We start from the raw sequence: 24,723 nt of genomic DNA, 5'->3' as shown, positions 1-24,723 counted from the left end.
ATAATCAGAAAATAAAGTTAGAATAACTAATTGTTGCTAAATGATGGTGCAACAACATAAATACAGTAGTTGCTTCTCTTTCCCAACAGGCCATGTATAATATAACCTTCACACAAACTCTCTACCTGGACTGTGTGGAGCATACCATGTGTACCATGCTCGGGATGTTCTGTTTGTCAAGCTCTCCGTAAGTGTGACAGAGTACAGATGGTCAACACCCTGCTTCAAACAATCACAGCGCTCTAGCACTGTCCCCTGAGCAGCTCCTCTGGAGCTGTTTGAGGCTTTGCTCACATATGGCACTTTGGCATCACTTTTTGAGGAAGGCGATTGTGTTTCCCCTGCACTTTCCCAGCCCAGACTGTTCCAGTCGGCCCAGGGGTTCAGACTATAATGGACTATTCCATTGTTGGTGTCTCTCACCGTGCAACTTGTCACAAGCCCGACCATCACAGCCTTCATGTAGCAACTTTGTTATGTGAGCCGGTTTGTAAGTATACCCTCCTCTGAACATACCTAGCATGAATTTGCCCTAGGAGAGTGTGATAAAAGGACATAGAGACTGGTGGTAACTGTTATCACCCCATCATCCGTTTTCCATCGTAGTCTGAAAACTCACCTCTTCAGACTCCTACTCACTCCCTAGGACTCCTCTTATCTCTCCTTGTATCCCTTCTTGTCAGCTTTTAGATAGATTCTAGTTATACTATGCTGATATACTACGTTGGTTAAAAGTTTCTGTCATTTAGATATGCTTGACCACTAGGGGTGTGCCGATACACTAATTTCACAAAACGATACGATACGATATTTGGCTCACAACTTCGATACGATTTCGATACGATACGATACGCACTTTTTTTATTATGAAAATAAATAGGGGAGAAAAAAAGGAAATGCAAACAAATAATTCTGTTTTTGCATTATTCAGACATGCAAACTTGTAGCTTTTCAGACGTTTTGAATCCAAATAGGGCAATAGTGTGACACCTGAGCCGAAAAAAAACAACATGTTGTCACCCTTTTCACCTCGGGGCTGTTTGCATGCCTGATTATTTTGATTGGTAAAAAAAAAAAAAAAAAAAAAAAAAAAAAAACGATATTTTTCCCCCCCAAAACGATACATATCGTCGCGAAAACGTATCGCGATATATCGCGGGACGATATATCGGCACACCCCTATTGACCACAAATGCTAAGAATGTTGTTTAGTATACAGTACAGTAGCATATTGTTCAGACAGATGCTGGGCTTGATTATTTACCTGGTATTCTACATTCTTTGAAGCACAACATTGGTGACTCTTTACCTTGTTGTTTGTTGACTAAGATTCATGCTTACTCTGCTTAATGTGATTCATACTTGTAAATCTCTATGAATAAGAGTGTCTGTTAAATGCCTTATTTGTAATTGTAATTCCTAGGGCACATGCTATAGTGCCACTGAACTCAGTCTGTCAGACATGGCCGTCATATTTGCTGCTTAGATGATCAAAAGATCAAGTTGATCAAATGCTATTTTTTACCCGGTCTTTGTGACTAAATAAGACGATCAGTACGTGATAAGCAAATTCACTGGGGTATTTATCAAATTCCCAGGTGATCTATATATTATAATTAAGTGCAAAACATAAATAAATATAAATATATATTTTTTAACCAAAATCTACACCCTACACCATTGCTTACCCAAGTCCTTGATGCGTGGTAAAACATTCATGGTGAAGTTGTTGTAGGTGGCGATCTTCTCCTCGGGAGAGGCTATGCCAACGTGGGCCTCGTAGATTCTCAGTGAGCGAGGGCGCTTAGGGCGAGCGTGCTGGTGCTGAAGGAGGAGAAAGCAGGAGCAGAGGGGAGAGATTTCATGATTCTCTGGGAGACGGAGAGAAAAACTTTTCGAATCAAATATTCAGGAGTCATGACTCAAGAGTATGAAGAGAAAGACAAGGTTATGGACTAGGTTAGCCACAATAAAATGATAGGATAAATAAGTTGGATTTATACACAGTGAAATCACTTGCGTATAAGTTTGATTTTTATCATTTATTTTACATCACTATTTCTATTTTTTGATACATTATACTTCTATTCCATTATCTTGAAGGCAACTAGTACAAATAGTCTAATATAATAATCTACACTACAATTATTTGACAGCTTTAGTATGATTTAAGGATTAAGGGCTTATATCGTAGCTAAGTATTGCTATTGACACACCAATACAATATAATGTGAGCAATTATTCAAATTATATAATCATCCATGAGATAATCGCAATTATTTTGCATAATCGTTTCCATGTTGATAAATGTATGGTATTTGTATATTTAATCAATTAAATTACATTTTATTATAGTTCCAAATCACAAGTTGGAACACAGACTCAAGCAATTTTCAAGTTATTTGTCATAGTTTTAAGTTTTAACTTGGAGAATATAATTTAATAAAATGTAAATGATATACAGTATATGAGTAATTTGACTGGATTATGACATTTGTGGGCTAAAAAATACTATACTATAAACCCTGGAGGATACATCCAAGCCATGCTACTCATACGCTGAGTTGGCGGTGCCCGGGACCAGACCAATAACCTTGTGGTCCAAAGGCGAGGGCTCTACTGACTGAGCTACCCGGACACACCTATATGGGCCTTGCCTAATTTAGGATCAAGCATTATTCATCATTCAGGACACCTGAGTAAAAACAGATTTGGATGTTAAGAACAGGTTGATAAATCTGGAGTAGGCATTTCTTATTTTTTCTCTTAACAGACAGTTAAGTGAAAATATAATAGAAATTTAAGATAACATTGCTGCATGAAGCCATTGTGTTCTATATACCCCCAGGAATCTTACATCATCAACAGCAGCGTGAGGCAAGCCAGGGAAGAGCAGGGGAAAAAGCTAAAGTTATGAAATAGCTCGAGGAGACAAGGACTAAGGAGGGAAGGACGGTATGGCGGGAGTTTTTTTTTTTTTGGAGAGAAAGAGTGAGAGAGAGAGAGAGAGAGAGAGAGAGAGAGAGAGAGAGAGAGAGAGAGAGAGAGAGAGAGAGAGAGAGGGGGGGCATGTAGGGTATAGGGACGTACAATACTTTTTGCAGGAGAATGAAGCAATAGTGTGTGAGAGAGAAAATACATTAAGTGCAGAAAAAGCAGGAATGGAGGTGCAAACAGTAGTAGGGAGTCGAGGTAAACAGGGTCACAAAATGTGGTTGTCTTTGCTAGGCTTCTAGCTGTGCACCACAGGGAAAGCTGAGAGAGGGATTGATTATTGACAGACAGACACAGATGTTTTGAGAGGGGGATTGATTATTGACAGACAAAGAGACACACACACTGACTCTCTCTCTCACACACACACACACACACACACACACACACACACACACACACACACACACACACACACACACACACACACACACACACACACACACACACACACACACACACACACACACACACACACACACACACACACACACACACACACACACAGACCTTGCAGAACATGGCACTCCAACAGTTTGCTGCTCATGCTTGTATGGGTGAATGACAAATAATTGAATCTTGAATCTTTTGCATATCCTTCTGAACACACAAAAAAATCGTTTGCAAGAAGATTCTGCAAGTATTGCATCATGTCGAGTCTGCAAAACTTTGAGAAATGGCAATGCAATACGAGGTCGTTTTGAAACGAGGGATTTGCTTATACTGGGATAGAGAAAAAAAATGTGGTAATTAGATATAAAAACTAAGAATTACTTGAAACATGAAACAGCCCAAAAGAACATCGCTACTCTTCCAGACAGCATGACAGTTTGTTCCCCAAAACCATCAGGACCTTGAACAAACATCATCCCTCCATCTCTCCCTTCCCCCCAGATCGATCTGAACTGAACCCACTGGACTGAACTGCACAGCAACCCACTTTTTGTCTTTCTCCTTCTCTACCCACATGTCTCTCTCTGTCTCTGTCTCTCTCTCAAGCCAAAGAACTGTGCACATACTGAACTGCACTAGCCACTTTCTCATGCCGCCTACAAAGTGCATAATATGAAAAGTGCAATAATATAGCATAGTATAGTAGTATGGCATAGAATAGTTAATATTATTCCTCCTCTAGTGTTTGGGTGAAATCCAATCTCAAACCCATTCAGTAAAAAAAATACTTTTCTTCGGTTTGGCTCCTCCCCTTTCTTAGTCAACTTCCTCCCAGGTGCTTCTGTGTTTATTTTTTACTAACAACAATATTACAGATACTGCCGTTAGCAGAATCTGTCTTGAGAGATTAGGTCAAATCTTACCGATTTCAAGTTTCTTGAATCATAATAATTGTCGTGTTTTTCTTCTGATTGCAATAAGACTTTATGATTTCCTCCACACTAGGCATATGGACATGATATACAATTGCCATTTTCATTTAACTTTGAGTGGTTTATTAAACTTTGTCACTTTGGTGTTCCTGGTAAGAAATGACCACCATCGGAAAGACATGAGACTATATCCATTAGATGGAAAAACACACACACACACTCTCCCTTAATGCCACACAATGTCTAAAAGCACTTTGCGAGCAGTGGGGGGGGATTATGTGTAGGTGAGTGGGTATGTGTCATTTTACACCTTGAACACGACACACCACACACACACACACACACACACACACACACACACACACACACACCTTGTTATAAGTTGTTATGCATATTTATAAACATTTATAAAGAGTGCGTACGTAAGTGCATTATAATGAATGATAGAAGATCTTTAAGTAAAGTGTTACCCAATATTTTGCCACATACGCTCAGTGTGTACTATGGAAGCGACAATAAAGAACCTTGACCCTCATATTTATCCTCATCCTCACTATCATCATCATCTTCATCATCTTCAATACGATCATCAATTATATTTCTCATTTCAGCCATGTCAATCAGATAATGCCTTGCGGGGAAAAACAAATACATCAAGAAGCCAGGGTGTTTTCACAGCTGTCAGAGAATGTTTAATCTCATTAGGTGATTCATGTTCGTCTGTGCCCACACTTATAAAAAGAGAGAGGAAGAAAGATACTAGGAGTGCTAGCTACAGCTACTCGGACTAATCAATTTAATTGATTATACAACAATTATTGATTTTACTCAAATTATTCATTTAAAAAAATAGCAGATCCACAAGCTCACAACGCAACACATTGTTATTTTTGCGTAACACCATTGTACAATGAAGTATAACATAGGGTTTCAAACTAATTCAGAGGGAGTCAAGGGACCCTCAGGGTACCTTGAGGGGGTTCCAAATGGACCCTTGGGGGTCTGTTACGTTGTGAGCTTGTAGATCACAACGTAATCTAGATCGGCACACATGTATAAATCAGGTTTACCTCCAACCCTAACCCCTAAATCTATCCTCTAAATGCCGGATTCTAACCCTAATCCCAAACTTCTAATTGTAAGCCTATCTCCCCAGAATCCTTTTTAACCATAACATGTTTTTTTCCCCCAGGAAAACTGTCAATATCTATTATGGAAATTGTATTATATTTGTGGGGACATTTGGCCCTCACAAATATAGTAATACAAGCAGACACACACTCACACTCTCACACACACACACACACACACACACACACACACAGACACAGACACAGACACACACACACACACACACACACACACACACACACACACACACACACACACACACACACACAATACACACACACACACACAATACACACCAGGAATGGTCGTGGTGGGTCCCAGTGTACCCACTCATAGGTCCTTGAGTCCAACCTCTTGGTGACGTATCTGGCCCAGGGGGAGATCCGGAACAGCTCCTCCCCCTCTGATGTCACCACCACCAGCTGGGAGAAGGAGAAAAAAAGAATTGTCAATGACAAACTTTATTCAAAAGAAAGTGCCTGCCCAAAACTTTACATCCGTCTGAAGGAACAATGGCAGCTCATCTAAAGAAAGGTCCGAAATGTCTTAAAGGAGACACACCATGAATTTAAAAAAAATATTTGATATTTAATATCATATGGTGTATGTCCCTCAAACCATTTTCAAAAGGTTTGAGCCTAAATCAACACTCAGATATACTCATCCCAAGTCAATTCTCTCAGGCTTATAAAGCACTTTCAGCTGCAATACCAAAACGTCCTGTTGGGCAGAGGGGTGCTGTACTGCGGTACTGAGCAATTCTGTCTGTCAAAATACATGGGCAGAAAGTTTCGTGAGGTAAGCAAACTTGCCATTCTGAGATGGCCTGTTCAGACACGCACTTTCTGAAAATCACTGAAATGAGAGTGAATGACTGAATGTTAAAAAAACAAACATTTTGGGGTACAAAAGACACTGGGGAGCCAAAAAAATACAAAAAAAAAAAAAAAAAGTGAAATTCATGGTGTGTCTCCTTTAATCACTTGACCCCTATTCTGGGAGGAACATTAGCCAAACATTGCTGTATTGGCGAAGACATTTGGTGTGCACAGAAAATAACAGTCAAAGTGCAGAGCCAATTCAGGTTCAGTTTACAGTTTAAAGTCTAGAGGGTTTAAGTGGTTAAGAGAATAAAGCAAAAACTTTACGTGATTCATAGTGATATACAGTACAGTAAGCATTTAGCGTGATATGATTGGATACTATATATAGAATGCACTTTGCACCCTCATACATTGCATATTATCTTCTGAATATACAATCTACTAATTATATTACACAGATTTTCTGATGTAAAATACAAGGCCTGTCACTAGTAGTACTGGTAATAGTACTGGCAATGTGCAATGGCAGACGTTTTGTTGTGCTTGAAACATTGTCTTGGTGAGGTTTGTTTATTGGGCTGGTTAAACATTTCATAAAAAAATATTTGTATTCTTTATATTTTTATTGCAATTGCATTTACTCTCTAGTTCTATTAGTTCCTATTTGAACTATTTTAAGCTCTAGCATGCACAATACTGTATGTGTATCGTGTACATTACAAATGACCATGAACAACTCAGACAAAGAGATTTTCTGAAGCCTGGGAGAGCAGTCAGCACTGGTGTATATCTGGACTAAACTAAACTTGACTAATGCAAGCCGAATAGGAAAAAGAACATTCTCAATTGAAAAACAAAAGTTTAAAATAACCCAAAAGAGAAGGTGGAACAAAAACTGTAGGTCACAACAATTAGCAAAAACACTTGTAAATGACAACGCCACTAGCGTCTCGAGTGCAGCGATGAAGCGTTGACTTGAATGTGAGGAATGTCACCAACAGAAATGTCACAACTACATGTCGCTGTCATCCTGCTCTCTGCCAGGACTTTCTGGGCATCTAGGAAAGCCAGCGCCTCCACAATGAAGGTCTGTGAAGACTGGCTCGCACATACTTACCGAGATTCACAAAGGTCAGCGCTTAATCCGTCAACCTTTTTATAGCCCTACCCTTCAATCAGGCCTGCCACCCATACGTAATTCCATCATCAATCTCAACAACAACAAACCTTCAACTCTCTCATTCATTTCCCCACCCCAGGGGTTGCCATGATTGTTGATATGTTTACCTACAGGATGTGATTAATTAATGATATTAGCCTTCAGCCAGTAAAAAGCCTATAATCAATGGCATTGTAGTGGAGGTAATAAGGAATGAGGTGCAGAACCATGGCCACAATCAAACATAATACTATGCTAGATAAATGGCACTTGGTATCATTTTGTAACTGTGAAGCCTATTTTTCAGTTGAACATGTAATTTAAATTATTGGCGACCCATTCAACTTGATCAGTTAGCCTTGAGGGTCAAACACACATACAAACACTCCTACACATATTTCTATATATAATTTAGTTTCAGTGCATGTCATGAATAGTTGCTGAATACATGCACACCAATAAGACCAACACATTCTTACTGCATGTTTGCAGAACTTAACATTTTGCTCAGTTAACAGCCCTTGGAAGTTAAAGTGCTGTTATCGTAACTGACTTAGATATGGTACTATCTATTAAAAGTAATCTAACTGTAATTGCTTCTGTCATTAGATTCGTTGTATAAGTCATATATCTATGCGTCATGACGTAAGGGGTTGGACAGGTGGTGGTAAGGTGTACCCAGCAGTGGTGGAAAAAGTACTCACATTGTGTTACTCAAGTAAAAGTATCAATACTGCAATATGGAAATACTCTGTTACAAGTAAAAGTCCGGAATTCAAAATGTACTTGAGTAAAAGTACAAAAGTATCGGTATCAAAATATACTTAAAGTACCAAAAGTAAAGGTACTCATTATGCAGAATGTCCCATTTCACACATTTTCAAATGTATAAAATGTATACAAATCTTTTGAAAATAGCAGATCTACAAGCTCACAATGCATCGCATCGCAACACATTGTGAGCTTGTAGATCGGCTATTTTCAAATGGCCGAAATGTGCAGTATATAGGGCTTAAGTGGGTAATGTTTTTGTAATAATAATAAAAATCTACAAAGTAATTAGTAACTAAAGTTTTCAAATAATTATAGTGGTGTAAAAGTATAATATTTGCCTCTGAGATGCAGTGGAGTAGAAGTAAAAGTACTGAAAAGTACAGTACTTGAGTAAATGTACTTAGTTACCTTACACCACTGGTACCCAGTATACTGTTCATCAGCTCAAGTTATGCTCAAGGGAGTGTGAGTGTCTGCTCATAGACCGCAGAGAAAAGATTTGAGGGAACATTAGTCAGCGGTAGTAATGCAGGATGCATGCAGGACGAACATTTAAAGGGAGACTCCTGCACTGACTGTTACTGTACTGTTCCAGCTCTCAAGTTCAAATGAGAACAAATCCACTGACTTTGCAACACTGCAGTGGGTGAATCAATGCAAACTGGGTTGAATGGGAGGATTTAAGTAGCTGTTTAAGAAGAATGGCCAATTAAGACCAGATCCACTTGTGAGGTATCCATGCATCACTAGTGCAGCTGGACACCACATCCTAAACCAGAATGGTATAGGCTGCCTGTCTGTATGCAATACACGATGAGATCTCTATCGAATCCCTGGGCTTGTCAATCGGTGCAGATACTGTAAATTAACTGGAATTTTATCACTGCAGGTTATGGGATTAACCCTCACAATCACATGCGTGACTGCTAGAGCACTGTCTCTCAGCACACTGGCTGCGCTCAAACTGTCTATTTAGCTTAGGAAGGTTCCTGAGTTGAATGACCAAGTAAGTACTATTCTGTATCTAAGCAGCAGACACGATAAGAGCAGGTCGAATTCTCTATAATGCTTCAGTGAGCCTGCATCTCCTTTAGCATAAGGTACTGTACACTGGACCATCATTTAGAGAAGGAGTTGGTTGGACGGACAGACGGACGGACGGAAGGATTGTATCAATACTAAGAACCTGTGCCTTCAGTCAGTCTGGCAGTCAGGTTAAAAACAAGGAAGAGGGGTTTAATACTTCAAATAACCAATAAAATCCTTTTAAATATTATATTTAAAAGGACAACGCATATTTTGAACATTTCCAAATAATTATGACACAAAGTTGCTGCTTCAAAGCACGATCAAGGCACAACATTTCAGAATCAGTTTATTGGCCAGTTACTGTTTGTTCACAAGAAAAAAGTACCTCAAACATACAATGCAACACATGACAACATAAAACAAATACTGAAAACATCTTAAAACCACAGCAATTTAAAAACAAAATGCAACCCAAAATAGAGGCAATAAATAAACATGAGGTAGAATAACAGTGCATAGACACTAGGGGAATCTACTAAACGATAAACATCGCTGTCAGCTATGTTTATTTATAAAGTAGTAAAACAGCTGCAGGGATGAAGGACTTTTTAAATCTTCCAGTCTTACAGCTTGGTGTTTTAAACCATCGATCAGGGAAGAATGTGAAATTCACTATGAGGATTGGATCGATTCTGCAGAATAGCAGTTTGCCTCATGCAGTAGCAGAGAAGAGTCCTGGACATACAACTCAGATGGGCTAAGATGTGACTCGCCTATGAGCTTACTGGCCCACTTTAAAAAAGTGTATTCATATGCAGCACGCAACAGCATACACGGACGCGTTTCGGCGTCAAGCCTTCCTCAGCGTGTATCATACTCACTGAGGAAGGCTTGAGGCCGAAACGCGTCCGTGTATGCTGTTGTCCGTGCTGCATATGAATTAAAAGTACCAGAAGGACTTTAATCTTTGTGAGCCGTACACCCGCAAACTGCACCATATACAGACTGAGAGTGCTCGTTGTTATTTTCTATTGTGACCACTTTACAATTTGATTGAGGCAGTTTTTAGTTTTTCAAAGACAATATATGGTAAAAAAAAAAAGGATGCTGATTGAAAACTCAGTTTTGAATCGACTGTATTCAGATATTTAGGATATTCATGGCCTTTGTTGAGATATTCAGCTTTAAGTAGGATTCGTCATCAGATAATGGCATCCATGATTGTGCCATGACTACATTCGTTGTCCTTTTAAAGGCTCCCACTGACGGAGTCATCAGAAAATGTAAATATAAATATTTGGGCACTCACCAGTGTACAGTAAAAGAACAAACCTTTGTGGTGAGCCAGTAACAGAACAGAGTGAATCTAATAGTTTTCCATGTGTAGGCCTACTGTATGTGGTGGTCCGTGGGACAAATTTGTCGTTGACGTGAAACGATGCGCCAGATGACGCAAAACAACACGTTCGAACTGTCTCATAGCTATCAGTGGACCCTTTGTCAGAGTCCTGAGTATTGGAGCCATGTTGGCCATGTGCTCCAGGACATCTCTCAGGGGTTTCAGTGATCCACACACCACTGACACAGCACTGTGAACTGACAGCCACCTCACTATATGTGAGGTGGCTGGATGAACTTTGGTTGGGGCTCATCCGACTGTTTCTGCGATTCATGCAGCTTGTTACCTCTGGCAGCAGAGTTACAGAGAGAGAAAAAAAAAGCCCTGAAATCCTGCTGAAACTTTTTCACCTGTTGGACAGATCTGGTTGCGTCACTAGCAGCAAGAGCAAGACGATGCGCTGTGCAATGCACCCCTAGCAACTCTGAGTTGAATTCTGCTCCAAGTTAGTTCTTTTTTTTAACAACTCCTTAGCGGCATCCTGTCATAACAACAGCACCATCAGTAGAAACTGCTGCAAGTTTTTTTCCCCATATAAATTCTTGTCAGCAATAGTTTTAACACCCTCAAAAATGGTCTGCTGGAACAATTATGTTTTAATCTTGTTGTCATCTATGTAATGTACCTTATATAACTAATGAGTTATGAAAGGTACTTAAATGTAATGTACTTACATAACTGTTACTTTCCGTCTGTGGAAAAAAACAGGACTTTCTAGCACAGCTTTGTCAACATCCTCCACAAGTGTACTTGCAATAGCTTGGTGCATTTCTGACAGACCTTTCTCATTAAGGTAGCTTGAAGCTTCCATAACTTGATGCGTCATTGTTCCGCTTTTTGAAAGGACACTCCGTCTCTTTGATGGATGTAACCAGATGACCACTTTTTCAATAAGCCAATTCCTTTTCCGCTATAGAGTAGGCGGTTTTGAGAAGCCCCTTCATTTCCTCCTCACACTGCAACTCCAATAGCATTACGGGTGATTTCTGATTTATTCTCATTCGCGTGCCAGGGTCGTGCATCGGAAAGAGCTTGTAGCAATCTACAAGCTCACAACATGTCGTGCTGCGACACGAGCTTGTAGATTGGCACACTGTTGAGTCTAACTCAGGCTTTTAGCCTTCACATTCTTTGTTGAATCTGCCTCGCGCTTTCTTTTCAAAGCGGCCGTATGCCTTCTGCGTGGCGGCGACTTAGACGTTTTATAACGTTGACTCGCAAAAGGCACAGCATTGTGCAACTTAAAACTCAAGCAGCTCCTTTGATAGTTGTTAGCCATGGATACAATCTGAGCCAGTTAGGCTGAAACTAGAATACAAAAGGCAGTATCTGTTGAGAATCACTGCAGATTTTACGACAAATTGAATGGAGCTTTTCTGGAATTCAAAGAAAGAAGGCGATGTTTGACCACTGGGTCACCTTTTGCTATTTTGTCTGGGAGGGAATACCAACACATTTTGCTTCCAAAATGTTACTGCTACACCTTGTGACAGTTAAGTCTGCATTGTTGAAACATTTCCACTGTCTCCCATAGCCCGTGGCAGCACAATGACTCCGTCTTCCTGTCCACGTATCGGTGATGGCACAGTGATATGTTAAGAAATGGGAAGCAATGTTAAATATAACTTTAACAATACCCGAGATGTTTTTCTGTGGATAAGGATACATTTCATTGTGTCCTTAAAAATAGAGGGTTAGGGTGTGAAATGGAAAAACTATTTATGAGCACAGTGTGCGAGTAAAGTTTACTACCTACCGTAATCATTTCAATCCGGAATAAAAGAGAATTTGCTCAAAGTCATTCAGAGTTTTTGGTAATCAGAATCCTCTAACCCCCCCAAAACCCATGACTTTTCATAACTGAAAGCAATTCCAAAATGTGTAAGTTTGAATAGTTGCAATTACGTAATGTCTCTGAACAGCGTGCGCCCAAGAGAGGAAGACAGAGAAAGGCAGTGGGTGAGAGACAGAGAGAGAGAGAGAGAGAGAAAGTGTGTGTGTGTGTGTGTGTGTGTGTGTGTGTGTGTGTGTGTGTGTGTGTGTGTGTGTGTGTGTGTGTGTGTGTGTGTCTGCGTGCATGCAAGCGTGCGGACGCGCGTCTATCAATGGTACACACAACTTCCTGATGAAAGAACGTCATGACTGATGATATGACACTTTTATTTGTAATGGTGGATCTAGTTCCTTTAGCGATGTGTGAACCGTAAATATAACTTACAAGCAGTGTGCAAGTATTGAATCAAATTAAAAAATTCAAGTTAAGTATAAAACGTGTGTGTGTGTGTGTGTGTGGGGGGGGGTTACTCCACTGCCTACTGCTGTTTATGTGCTGAGTTGAAACAAGTCAAACGGAAACCAATTCCACCTGCTTAGCTGTGTGGCAATAAAATATAGGCCTGAAGCATATGGCCAATTCAGGAATTCTGAAATATCTGCATTTTCCTCATAAATGTTGATTTAAACGACGCGCACACACACACACACACACACACACACACACACACACACACACACACACACACACACACACACACACACACACACACACACACACACACACACACACACACACACACACACACACACACACACACACACACACACACACACACACACTCCCGTCGACACTTTGAAGCTCCTGATGAAGTGATGGCACTTTCGGAGGTGATAACTGAGGTATATGAAGAAGCCTGGAGGTAAGCCCATAACCATCATTATTACTGGGAGAGGAGGCAGGTGTCAAAATCGAAGACAGACAGGACAGACAGACAGACAGACAGACAGACAGACAGAGCGCTGTGACCTTTATGTGAGGAACCGGTGGAGAGAGGAATGATGGGGTGTAAAAGAGGAGGACAGACGAAAGAGGAGAGCGCTTTGGAGGATCGGAGGTGATGGACCGAGGGATCAAGATCCATCACAACAAAACACGCCCCATTTTTCAAATGTCACTCCCTCTCTCTCTCTATATTTTTTCTCTATTCGCAACCGACTCGAGGCATACAGTATTCATACGTGCCAACCTGCACTTATTTTGCGAACAAACTACGCAATTCTTGGTCTCGGTACGCAGGTACGAAATGCCTGCTGAAAACTACGCAATTTGGGGGATGGGTGCGGTATAAGAAATAAAATAAAAAGAAGCTACATTCGGTATTTACCCCTCCTCTGAAAAAACGGGAGGGATTGTACCAAACGTGACGTCACGTTCGGGTGAACATCAGTTTGGTCTGTTTTGCAACCAATTTACAGAAAACTCCAGATATGCTGTGAAAGCCTGAGTGTTCAAACTGGGGTGTTTTTTGGGATAGAAGAAATGTAGGGGAGACCAAAAACACACACAAAAGAAGGAAAAGTTAAAATTCATGATGTAGTCCCTTTAACTGAAACAGAGTCAGTCACACACAGACCGTGAAAAGCATTGACCGTGGCACACTGACTGCAGAGGCATTGTAAATGGGATGTGAGACTGTAATAATAACTAAGTACAAACTACTTAAGTGACCGTAATGTTATGAAACATTGTTAAATGTGTTTGGTAATGTTATGTACTAGTTTTGTGCATTGTTTGATAGATTGGTCTCTTTATGAGACCAATCTACTAGTGTGTGATAAACAACCAGCGTAGCAAATAATTCTTATTATTTCAGCGAGCCCTGTTGCATCACTTTCGCGTTACCGTAGCACTGGTCCAAAAGACAATAATGTCCGACGAAGACGACAAAGAGAGGGATCACAGTACTCCTCCTGTCACTAAAAAGAAGAGAGTCCATGCTCGCCAGAAATTCCTCCCCAATACCAAAAAGCATTGCATTACTTTTTGGTCATTTTGGTCATTTCAGCATTACCAAACCATGCATTTTGCCCGGTGTGCAATTACAATTATAATGACATCAGCCACCAAGGAGCTTCAGGTAATAACACTTTTGAAACCTTCCTCTGAGGTGTCATAGCAGCAACCGTAGTGAGAATGAAACAGGAGTAACGCGTCTATGCGACTGCTATTGTGGTGTATGAAGCCCGGGTTTATACTTTGTCACACGACGGTGTATGTTGTAATACTGTAGGTGGTGGCTTATGTAGCTCTAAGAGTAAGTTCAATAAGGAAGATCTCTCTCCCACACTTTCATCTTTATTGCTGGGGATGCTTCACAAACATCCTGTCATTCACAGCTTGAAGTGTGAGCAGCTCAGCCTCTAGCCAATCTGCCAATCTGCAGTCAACCAATCAGGCGACTGGACTCTGACACTTGTCATTCTCTTTTCAGCATGCAACAAGCAACCCACCTCCACCCCCAACTCCACCTTGTCTCAATCGTCTAGAGTTAAAGGGATATTTCACTTTCAAAAAAACTTTTGGTCATTTTATCATCTACTCAGGCCTTTGTGAACCCCCCATACAGTTGTTAAGTTGCTTGATTCATTATTTAGATATTTGATATTCATTTTATCAGACACGCCCCCTTCCTATACAAACCCATTGTAACTTCAAACTTCATTTTAACCATGTTAGATTCATCAAAAACACCCATCCTTGGTTCTGGTGACTCATCCTGCCCTCCTAATGCATGAGGGGCCGTGTTTTTTCAATTACTTTTTTCATTTATTTTTAATATTTTTTTTGGAAAATGAAAAAAATAAAATACAATAAAAACATTAAATACAATAAATGAAAAGAGTAATTGGAAAAACACAGCCCCCTCACGCATTAACTCATATACTGCCTAGAACGACTAAAACGACTTCTGTCCATAAGCCATGCCTGCCAAGAACGACTAAAACGACTTTTTAAAAAATTAAAAAAATTAAAAATATTTTTTTTTTTTTTTTTTTTTTTTTTTAGATTTTTTTTTTTTTTTTGACCCAAAGACCAAGGAGATATGATTTTTCGAAGATATAGACTCCCATCCACTTCCTTGTTAACTTAAAACTTAAAAATTCTTTATCTCGGCTCCTGAGTACTTTTTTTTTTCAATGAAAAATCTTGGCGGTGTTCAAACGGGCCAGAAATAATTCTGGCAGTGAATGAGTTAAGAGGGCAGGATGAGTCACCAGAACCAAGGACGGGTGTTTTTGATGAATCTAACATGGTTAAAATGGAGTTTGAAGTTACAATGGGTTTGTATAGGAAGGGGGCGTGTCTGATAAAATGAATATCAAATATCTAAATAATGAATCAAGCAACTTAAAAAATGTATGGGGGGTTCACAAAGGCCTGAGTAGATGATAAAATGACCAAAAGTTTTTTTGAAAGTGAAATATCCCTTTAAGTTAACCGTTAGCGGAGTCTAATTGCCAAAATGTTTTATCTTTTATTCAATAACACTTTCGTTTGCAACAACTCGATCTCTCCTTTTATTGAAATGGCGCTGTTAACATCAGACCCTAAACATGAATCATAAAAGTTCCACCAAAGCCTTTTGGTTGAAAATCCAACCACACCGATAAATCAGCACAGAAGAATTATCAACATGGTATTCCTGCCATGCAACGACAGCGCACGAGTGTGGTACATTTTCCCCGAGGTTGGCAGCTCTGCATACTGCACATGTGAGTTCTTTTCCAGGACAGCGTGATACGATATCCACTCCCACTCCCCATCCACACTTATACAACATCCAAAAACAACCACAGAGGATGCTCTTCAGTGGAGATGATGGGAATGTAGCAGCTAGTATGTACCCTGTTCCTCCCATGCATCATCGGCTCTGCGGTACAAACTGCTCGGGTGGGTGGGGGTTTTATACCTTGGTGTTTGTGCATAATGCATATACAGTAGAGTCAAGACCTTCTGACACTGTTCATGCTTTCCTGTGATTCAAAGGTTTAGTTCTGCACCACCTCTACAAACACACACACACACACACACACACACACACACACACACACACACACACACACACACACACACACACACACACACACACACACACACACACACACACACACACACACACACACACACACACACACACACACACCACTGACAACTGAATCCACGTGGTGCTCTGCGCAAAGTTACATGAACTTTAGGTGAAATCTCCGGTGCACACATCAGCACTGACACATGCACATACATACAGTACATGTAGACTCACACAAATGTTATACACTTATAAACACAGACACTATACGCGTGCGTACACAGTCGCACGCGCGCACGCACACACACACACACACACACACACACACACACACACACACACACACACACACACACACACACACACACACACACACACACACACACACACACACACACACACACACACACACACACACACACACACACACACACACACACACACACACACACACACACAAATCAGTGTGTAGGCACCAGAATATATTGTTTTAGTGAGCAGAGAAAACACCAAGGAATAATAAAGGATTTCCTGTGCACACGTCTGTGTGCAATATTTCAGCTACCCATAATCCCACATGTTCATGTTCACGGCTGCTTATACTTCGAAAACGCCTCAGGATCAAACACGCTCACGATGCTTTCCAAATAACCCACGGCATTTCCACATCTCTCGTTCTCTCGCTCACTCTCTCTCTCTTTCTCTGTCTCTCTCAAACTCACCCAGGCTGCTACTTGTCCTTGCTTCCTTCTCTTATTATTCACAGATCCTTGTGTTGTGTTGTCTTGCCTTCCTGGCATGCTCATGGTGTTCTGCACCATGCAGAATTTACAACATTTGTGTTATAAAACCATAATAAATAATAAAACCAAGTTCAGTAACCTAAACCCCAATACAAAGGTCAGCGGTCGAAGACTGTGTGAGATGTACTTCTCAACTTCAACTTTCAACTTTATTTGTTCATGGAGCGCAACTGGTTTTACAGCAAGACATAGCTGCAAGACATAAATACTGTATATATAACAAATAAAATACATAGGATAGGTCTTCGGTCAAAAGACTGACCTTCTCAATCACAAAAAAAACTGCATCCAAGTATAAATTGCTCTGTTTCAAGGCAACAGTATATATTCAGTACCAATATGAATAAAAACAGAGAACAATTCAACATCCTTATGTAAATAGGTAATGTCATCATAAACAACAAGGGGAGAACTGCCTGCAGTAGGCACCTTGCCGATGGGTTCCCAGATTGGATGATCATAAACAGCACATCATCATCAAACATCACTGCCATCTACCCCCTGGCCTGAGTTCTGCAATCTGCATTATCAAGCTACCAAAAATATAGGAAACACCTCAGGCGTAGACACTAAGGGTTGCCCACCTGCCCCTGGCAAGTAAATAAAACTTTCGGGCAGGTGAAGTTTGCTTTCGGGTTGCCCGACCGGGCAAGTGCGCATTTGAGAGGGGACACAACCATCTATAAACACAACACGAGATATCTGTCTAAACACCTGAACGTGGCCAGAGCACTCCGTCTTCTGGTCTGTGGAATGTAAAATAAGAGCACCGTTGACCTAATGTGCTGTTTTCACTGTTGCTACACTTAAAAATATAAAATAACAAGTGTGAACCCATAGTCATATTCATAGCTATGTAGGTATTTGGCATACACATTTAGGTATGACATTTGTTATCGCACAGCCCCAGAAAGTAAACAAAAATATTCAAATTTTACCTATCATTTTATAATGGACAATTTACTTTTCGGTCAAGTGGGCATGACCTTTGGGCAAGTAGAACATGACCTGTACTTGCCCGTCGGGCAAGTGCCTCTGAGTCCTTAGTGTCAACCCCTGCACCTCAGTAATTGAGGGACATGAATATCGAAAGCCCCCAAACAGATATACAGTATACTTAAAATCAGGAATCATGCCACTTCACTTTTATCTAACTAATCTGAGTGAGAGTATCCGTTTGGATCGAAGTCAAAACAAAGTAGCTCATATTGATCTTCAGGCTGGCACAGGTCTCTGAGCACCGCTGAGAACATTCAGCGGCTCAGACTAGACACTCTCACTGTCTGAGAAGGATTACAGCAAATGGTGCATTGCAATATTTATATATTAACCACGTCATAATAGGCGAACATTCTGCGAAAACAGCGCAAGATGTGGGTCTGCTGTTGTGTTAAAGTATCAAGGATTCATTGATCCAGCAGAGATACAGTGTCCTAGCCAGTTTCTAAATAATAGCGGCATTTGCCAGTATTTAATGATGCCGAAGACGAATTCAGGTAATGACTTTGATCTAACTGGAAAGGAAATAATCTGGCTTAAGATTTTGACACAATCACATGCCAAGAAGCTGAAAAATCTTGCCATAAATATGCACAAAGACCAAAGCTCCACACAACATATTACAGTCATTAGCCATGGAGCCGTGAAATTGTCATTTAAGTGCCCTGTTGCAGAAGCTAGACTCCTAATGTGGACACTTTGCGAAGAACTTAGTCACTGAGGTCAATGATGACAAATCCATGAAAACGAATCCCAACTAAAGTGCTAGAGGCCCCTGAGAGTGCACAAGAAATTGTAACATCTTATAGATTAATGGCAGGCCCTTAAGTGACCTACATACTCGACGTAAGAACCTTGGGCTGAAATAAGGACTGGAGGGGGAGACAGATTCGTCACGTTTTGTCCGTCAAACTTTCCTCGAATTTTCTGTCTGTCCGGCTGCGGACTGAACTCAACCCGACGTGCTTCCACCGTACGTTAGCCAGCTAGCCTACATAGTGTCTCCCACATAGAAGTGTTGCCAGATCTTGTGAGAGAAATAAGCAACCAGGTCTATGAAAAAAAAGCCCAAAATAAGCGACTAGGCCACATGAACACTTGAGCTTGTAGATCTGCTATTTTCAAAAAATCTTGAAATAAACTGTGGAATATTTGGAAGATTTTTGAAACATTCTAAGAACACGAATCTGGCACAAAACATTTTCAGATGTGGGTTTCGGGACAAATACATATTAATTTGGGGGTCCATGACATATTTGAGAACCACTGGTTTAAATAATAATTAGCCCAAATGAGCAACTACACTTTATAAATGAGCCCAAAAAAAACGCTACGACCAATAGTTACCAGCAACTTTACAGAAAAACAAGCCGCTTATAATCAGCGGACATGGCAACACTGTCCTGTGCTATATGCTCTCGCAACTGCCATCTAATGGATGAATAGGTATATAGACCTATACGTTCTCTTATAAACATATAGACTATGCTAGGTGTAATAACGAGGGTGCGGCCGTCCTCACCCCTGACGCACGTGAAAACCCATCTACGTGAACCTTGAACGTCCCTGTTTAAAGCTCCATCAATCCCCATCATTCCAAAGTGCTTCAATGGCTGAGGGATAGGGTTTGGGTTAGGATTTGGGTTATAACAATTGGATGCTAGGACTATTATCTTTCCCTTTCCATCACTCCCTCTCTTTCCTTTCACCCTGTCAGTTGAAGTAGGTCAATAGCAAGCCCAGTGGGAAGGTAAACACAAACACCAGCCCTTTGTACATTCTATGGCACCAGGCAGCTTCTCCTCCCTCCAGTCTTGATTGTGGGTATAAATATATTGCACTCATTGTCTGCACCGTTTCTCTCTGCCTTTGCATGTTGGCCTTTGTTCCATGTGGATCCTGTAGTATTTTAATAGTAATTAAAAAAAAGACTTGTCTGGGGGAATATCATTGTTGATCTGACATCGTCAGACGAAGAGTGAAAAGGACTTTTGAGCGTTGAACAACAGCATGCAAAAACAAAGCGCAGATGCAGTACACCCAATTAAAACCATTTTTAAAAGTAAACTTTTTTTTATTTTTTAAGCCTTAAAAAATCCTTCCAAAAGCCTTCAAACGCCAACACTCGCCAAACAACTGACAGATGTCAGTGCAAATTGGCATATGATATGCCCATATATGCACTGGTCAGGGCAGTGCAAATCGGCGCAAAGCATCGTTGTTTTTAGGAAAGGGCTGAGAGAGAGGGGGGGGTGAGAGAGGGAAAGAGGAAAGGAGAGAGAGGGAGAGCGGGATAGGGGGTGGGAGGGACTGGGAGAGAAAGATGGGGAAGGAGGGAGGGAGGAAGGGAGAGGAAGGGACCATGCAAGAACCTGGCCAATGCTGGGTACTGTAACCTGAAAACACGCTGATGACGCATCGCATTGCAGCGCTTTGTCAACTTTGTTGACCCCGGCAACGCCCGCTGTGCAAGGTGCTTGACTGTATTAAAGTATTACTATATGAAATTATAGTAAGACAAAGGTCTGTGAGTGTCCAGCATGTTGTAGATTTTCTATGAAGTACTAGACCCGCCCTCTATCAATTTTGATACTTGACCATATATGTCATAAAATGACCAATGATAAAATGCTTCATAATGTGATTATTAATATAATTAAACATATTATATGTATTATAAGTATGTTTGTACTATATAAACATATACTACTATATGTATTATAGACATGGGCTTCATAGAAAGTGTTACCAAATGTAACACTATATGCCTGACAATAAAAAAACTAATCTGATTTGAGAGAGTGCACTGCAGTAGATTTGTGCAGGTACTAGGTGGAGGACAGTTGCCGGAGAGACACAGGAATAGGGAGGGACAGCGCCACTCGCTCCTTCTGGGAATAGGGGGCGTCGTTTTTTGCCAGCTATACCGCTGTGCTGTTAAGTCTGTGACAGGGACGAGGTGACGACAAGAGGAGGCGGCAGACGGAGGTTCAGCAATAACAAGGTTCGTACACGAGAGCCAGCATGTCAGGGCGTGAGGTGAGAGAGCGTTGAGTGAACGAAAGACAGACAGACAGGCAGGCAGTCAAGAGGGCAGATAACTACTGTAACAGAGAGAGAGAGGGGGGGGGGGAGGGTTGCTAAGAGGTTAAGCACACACACTTATACCCACGGTTAAAGCCTGCACCCTCCCATATTATCCCTGCCCTTACCCCCTGCACGGCCACATGCCAAGAAATCCGATTTGCCAACTTTAGGAAGCTGTGTGTGACAGCCAATTACTGGGGAGAGGGCTCCCAGTGGAGTCACCTCCTCACCTTGCAGCCAAAACACCTGCCTGTCAGACAGTCATGGAAGGCAGAGAGATGGAACAACACAGAGAGAGAGACAGGGAGGAGACTAGGGAAGCCAGCTGGAGTGGTTCACAAATGTTCCTGCACACTCTTATTGTTTTTTTAATATATATTTATATATATACAAATATATACATATAAATCAGTGCTATTGAACACCCTTTACGTCTGTGTGTGTGTGTGTGTGTGTGTGTGTGTGTGTGTGTGTGTGTGTGTGTGTGTGTGTGTGTGTGTGTGTGTGTGTGTGTGTGTGTGTGTGTGTGTGTGTGTGTGTGTGTGTGTGTGTGCGTGTGTGTGTGTGTTTTACAAATATTGAACAAATGTGAAGTATTAATAGTGCTTCTGACCTGACAAAGCCTCCTCCATTGTATCCTCAAACCGTCGTTCAAACCACCTAACTCCAACTTTTTTTTTTTATTATCTCATTTCGTCATTCTAATCAATGATGGACAAAACAACGATCTCCACATTAATGGTCAAAAATCTCCTAACGCCACTTGAGCTGTATTTGGGTAAAGTTATGATAATATAAGGAAGGACACATTCAAGTATCTGACAATGTATAACGTCACCATACCAACTTTGAAGAGGCAGTATTGTGTTGTTCTAAAAAACGTAATAAACTTAATATTTTGGATATAAATTAGTTGGTTTCAGCACAACAGCAGAGATATACTATATAAGTACGCGGCCTTCACGTCTAGAGTTCGGGCTGCTACACGGCCCTCACACCTACGTCTGCACACACCACACAAACAATGTTTAAATGCCAATTATTTCACAGTACAGAGGAGTGTACTTCTCTAGTGTATTTCTCAGTTTGTTTTGAATTACTTTTGTTTTGAGAACTTGGTGCATTACCCATTACAATAGTACTTTGAGGCCAGTGACGTCATACATTCGGAAGCCGTGCTCATTTTCTCTGTACTTTTTCAAACTTGTCAAACTTATTTGTCTTCATAATTACAAATTTTTTTCCCCATTTTCCCTAATTGTACTTTTTGTCTATTGAAATAACCAGGTTCCCCCTCAGGTATTAACAAAGTCTTATCTTAATGGTTCAGTTCCCTCTGTCAGCTCACTCATTGTAAGTTGCACTGTATGGGAGTGCACATTCACTACAGAGTCAGTGTGCAGTGTGTTCAGAGTGTATTCTGTACTAGGCTGGCACAGCAGGTACCCACCTGCAGTTTGGTCTCATGTTCCACAGCAGGAGACTTGTCTCTCTTGGGAGGAAGGTAAAGTTCCCATTTGCCGTACTCCTTCTTGGTGTATGGGTGAGATTGGCTGTCCCATCCATCTAGTGAGATGGAGAGAGAGAGGAGAGTGAGAAACATATAGACACAAAAGACAGACAGATAGATACACTTAAACAGACACAGGAAGAGAGAGTGGGGGAGAGAAACAAGACTGGGTGAAACCTAGTATATGGTTGGACAGCAATGGAATAAGTTGTTTCCAACTTTATTGTGTTATTTGACATTCTGAATGTATTGTCACAGTGCACAACCTTGTTAAAGTATATTTTTCAATAACTGAGACAATGGCCATTAACTCTTTAGATCTTACTGTTTAATCACACTCACACAGAACAATAAAACTCCCTTCACTCCGACCCAGGGGTCATATCACCATGTTGCCTTGTGATGGACATTTTCAAAACTAAATTTTGACCATGGACATACAAAATTATAATAGTTACCAGCCTAGCCCTAAATGTAAACTAGTGGTCTCCTAACGTGCCATAGTGTCAATGTGCTACACATTTTAAAATGATCGTATTTCTGCATTAATTACAATCGGTGTAGAAAACCTGGAGACTGGCAAGTCAGCCACTGTATAATGGCTGTATACAGGCATCAATGCAGCATGTGCCATGGTGTTAATGTGCTACACATTTTAAAATGATCGCACCGACATGGATATGTCTCACCACGGATCCCTTGTCCACGTACGGACGGATACATTGATAACCCCTGCTGTAGACCACGCAGTAAGCAGGACGTCACAACAGCTTGACCCTGTCGAAAAGCTTGTCAAGTACAGCACACACTGTCACAGCAGTGTCAGATGTAGATGCTGCAATGATGAAGTAAATACAGGAGGTGTAATATCAACATAGTGTCGATAAGGTTTTTTTATTCTTATCTTGTATCTATATTTATTTGGATGACTTGTCCTTTTCGGAGTTAAAAAAACCACAAACAAAACACAAATTCCTTGTATTGATTTGACTGTCCTAAAGGGGTCTTCAGAAGCTCTCCTACTGTATTTTCAGACCAGCAGGAGTCATGCAAAGGGCTAAAACTAAGTAGAGTAGGCTACCCAGAGATGGGGTATTTATTAAGGCGCCCCATCTCTGGAGCCAAGTGTTCTCCAGTAAGCCTGCACAATAAGGCTGCCTTAACTTCAACCTTCTATACTCAGTAAACTAGTACTTAGTTGACCGGGGTCGCCTATGTCCGCTCTACACCAAATCTCTTCACCGAAAATAGGCAATCTAAAAGCTCACAACACATTGCAACGCGACACATTGCGAGCTTGTAGATCTGCTACTTCCGACAAATAGAATAAGGATTCTAGGGTTCAAGTGGTTAAACCCATATATACTTCACTGACTGGAGTCCCCCAGGGGTCTATACTAAGCCCCCTCCCTTCCCCCCCCCTCTACAATAAATGTAGCCGACCTACAAGCTCGCAATGCGGTGCGTTGCAACATGTTGTGAGCTTGCAGATTATCTACTTTGGCAGAATCAAGAATAGGGATGCTAAGGTTCACGTGGTTAACCGCAAGATTGCTACAGTCTCCGAGTTGAATAAACAGATTTTTATTTTATCTTCTGTGTCCCAGCCATGCCATCTCCCTGACAGCTTCCCTACCATCTCTCCTAGGAGAGAAAAGACAGTGTGAAAAGACAGCCCCTCAACGGCTGTGAAATTATGTGGGTGGTGGTGGCTGGTCCCAGAGTGCAGCATTCACATTCAAGTAGAACTTTATTTATCTCTCAGGAAATTGCGGTTGCCAAAACACAAAACACAGCCAGGGAAAAGTACAGTACGAGTACACAA

General features: G+C 41.0%; 1 protein-coding gene across 1 annotated transcript in view; it reads right to left on the bottom strand.

Annotated features, from left to right (window-relative positions):
- Positions 1 to 24,723, bottom strand: part of gbe1a (glucan (1,4-alpha-), branching enzyme 1a) — a 158,866-nt gene that overhangs the window by 94,155 nt on the left and 39,988 nt on the right. Inside the window, exons 3-5 of the mRNA XM_084074745.1 lie at positions 22,839 to 22,954; positions 5,747 to 5,872; positions 1,689 to 1,824 (exon numbers count right to left, since the gene is read on the bottom strand). Of these exons, the coding sequence (XP_083930871.1) occupies positions 1,689 to 1,824; positions 5,747 to 5,872; positions 22,839 to 22,954 (378 nt within the window). The remainder of the gene's footprint in view (positions 1 to 1,688; positions 1,825 to 5,746; positions 5,873 to 22,838; positions 22,955 to 24,723) is intronic.

This window comes from Gymnoscopelus microlampas, assembly GCF_963454915.1.
Source record: "Gymnoscopelus microlampas genome assembly, chromosome: 12".
Classification (NCBI taxonomy): domain Eukaryota; kingdom Metazoa; phylum Chordata; class Actinopteri; order Myctophiformes; family Myctophidae; genus Gymnoscopelus; species Gymnoscopelus microlampas.
Note: the sequence above shows the minus strand (reverse complement) of the source record. Positions and strands in the feature narration are given on the sequence as shown.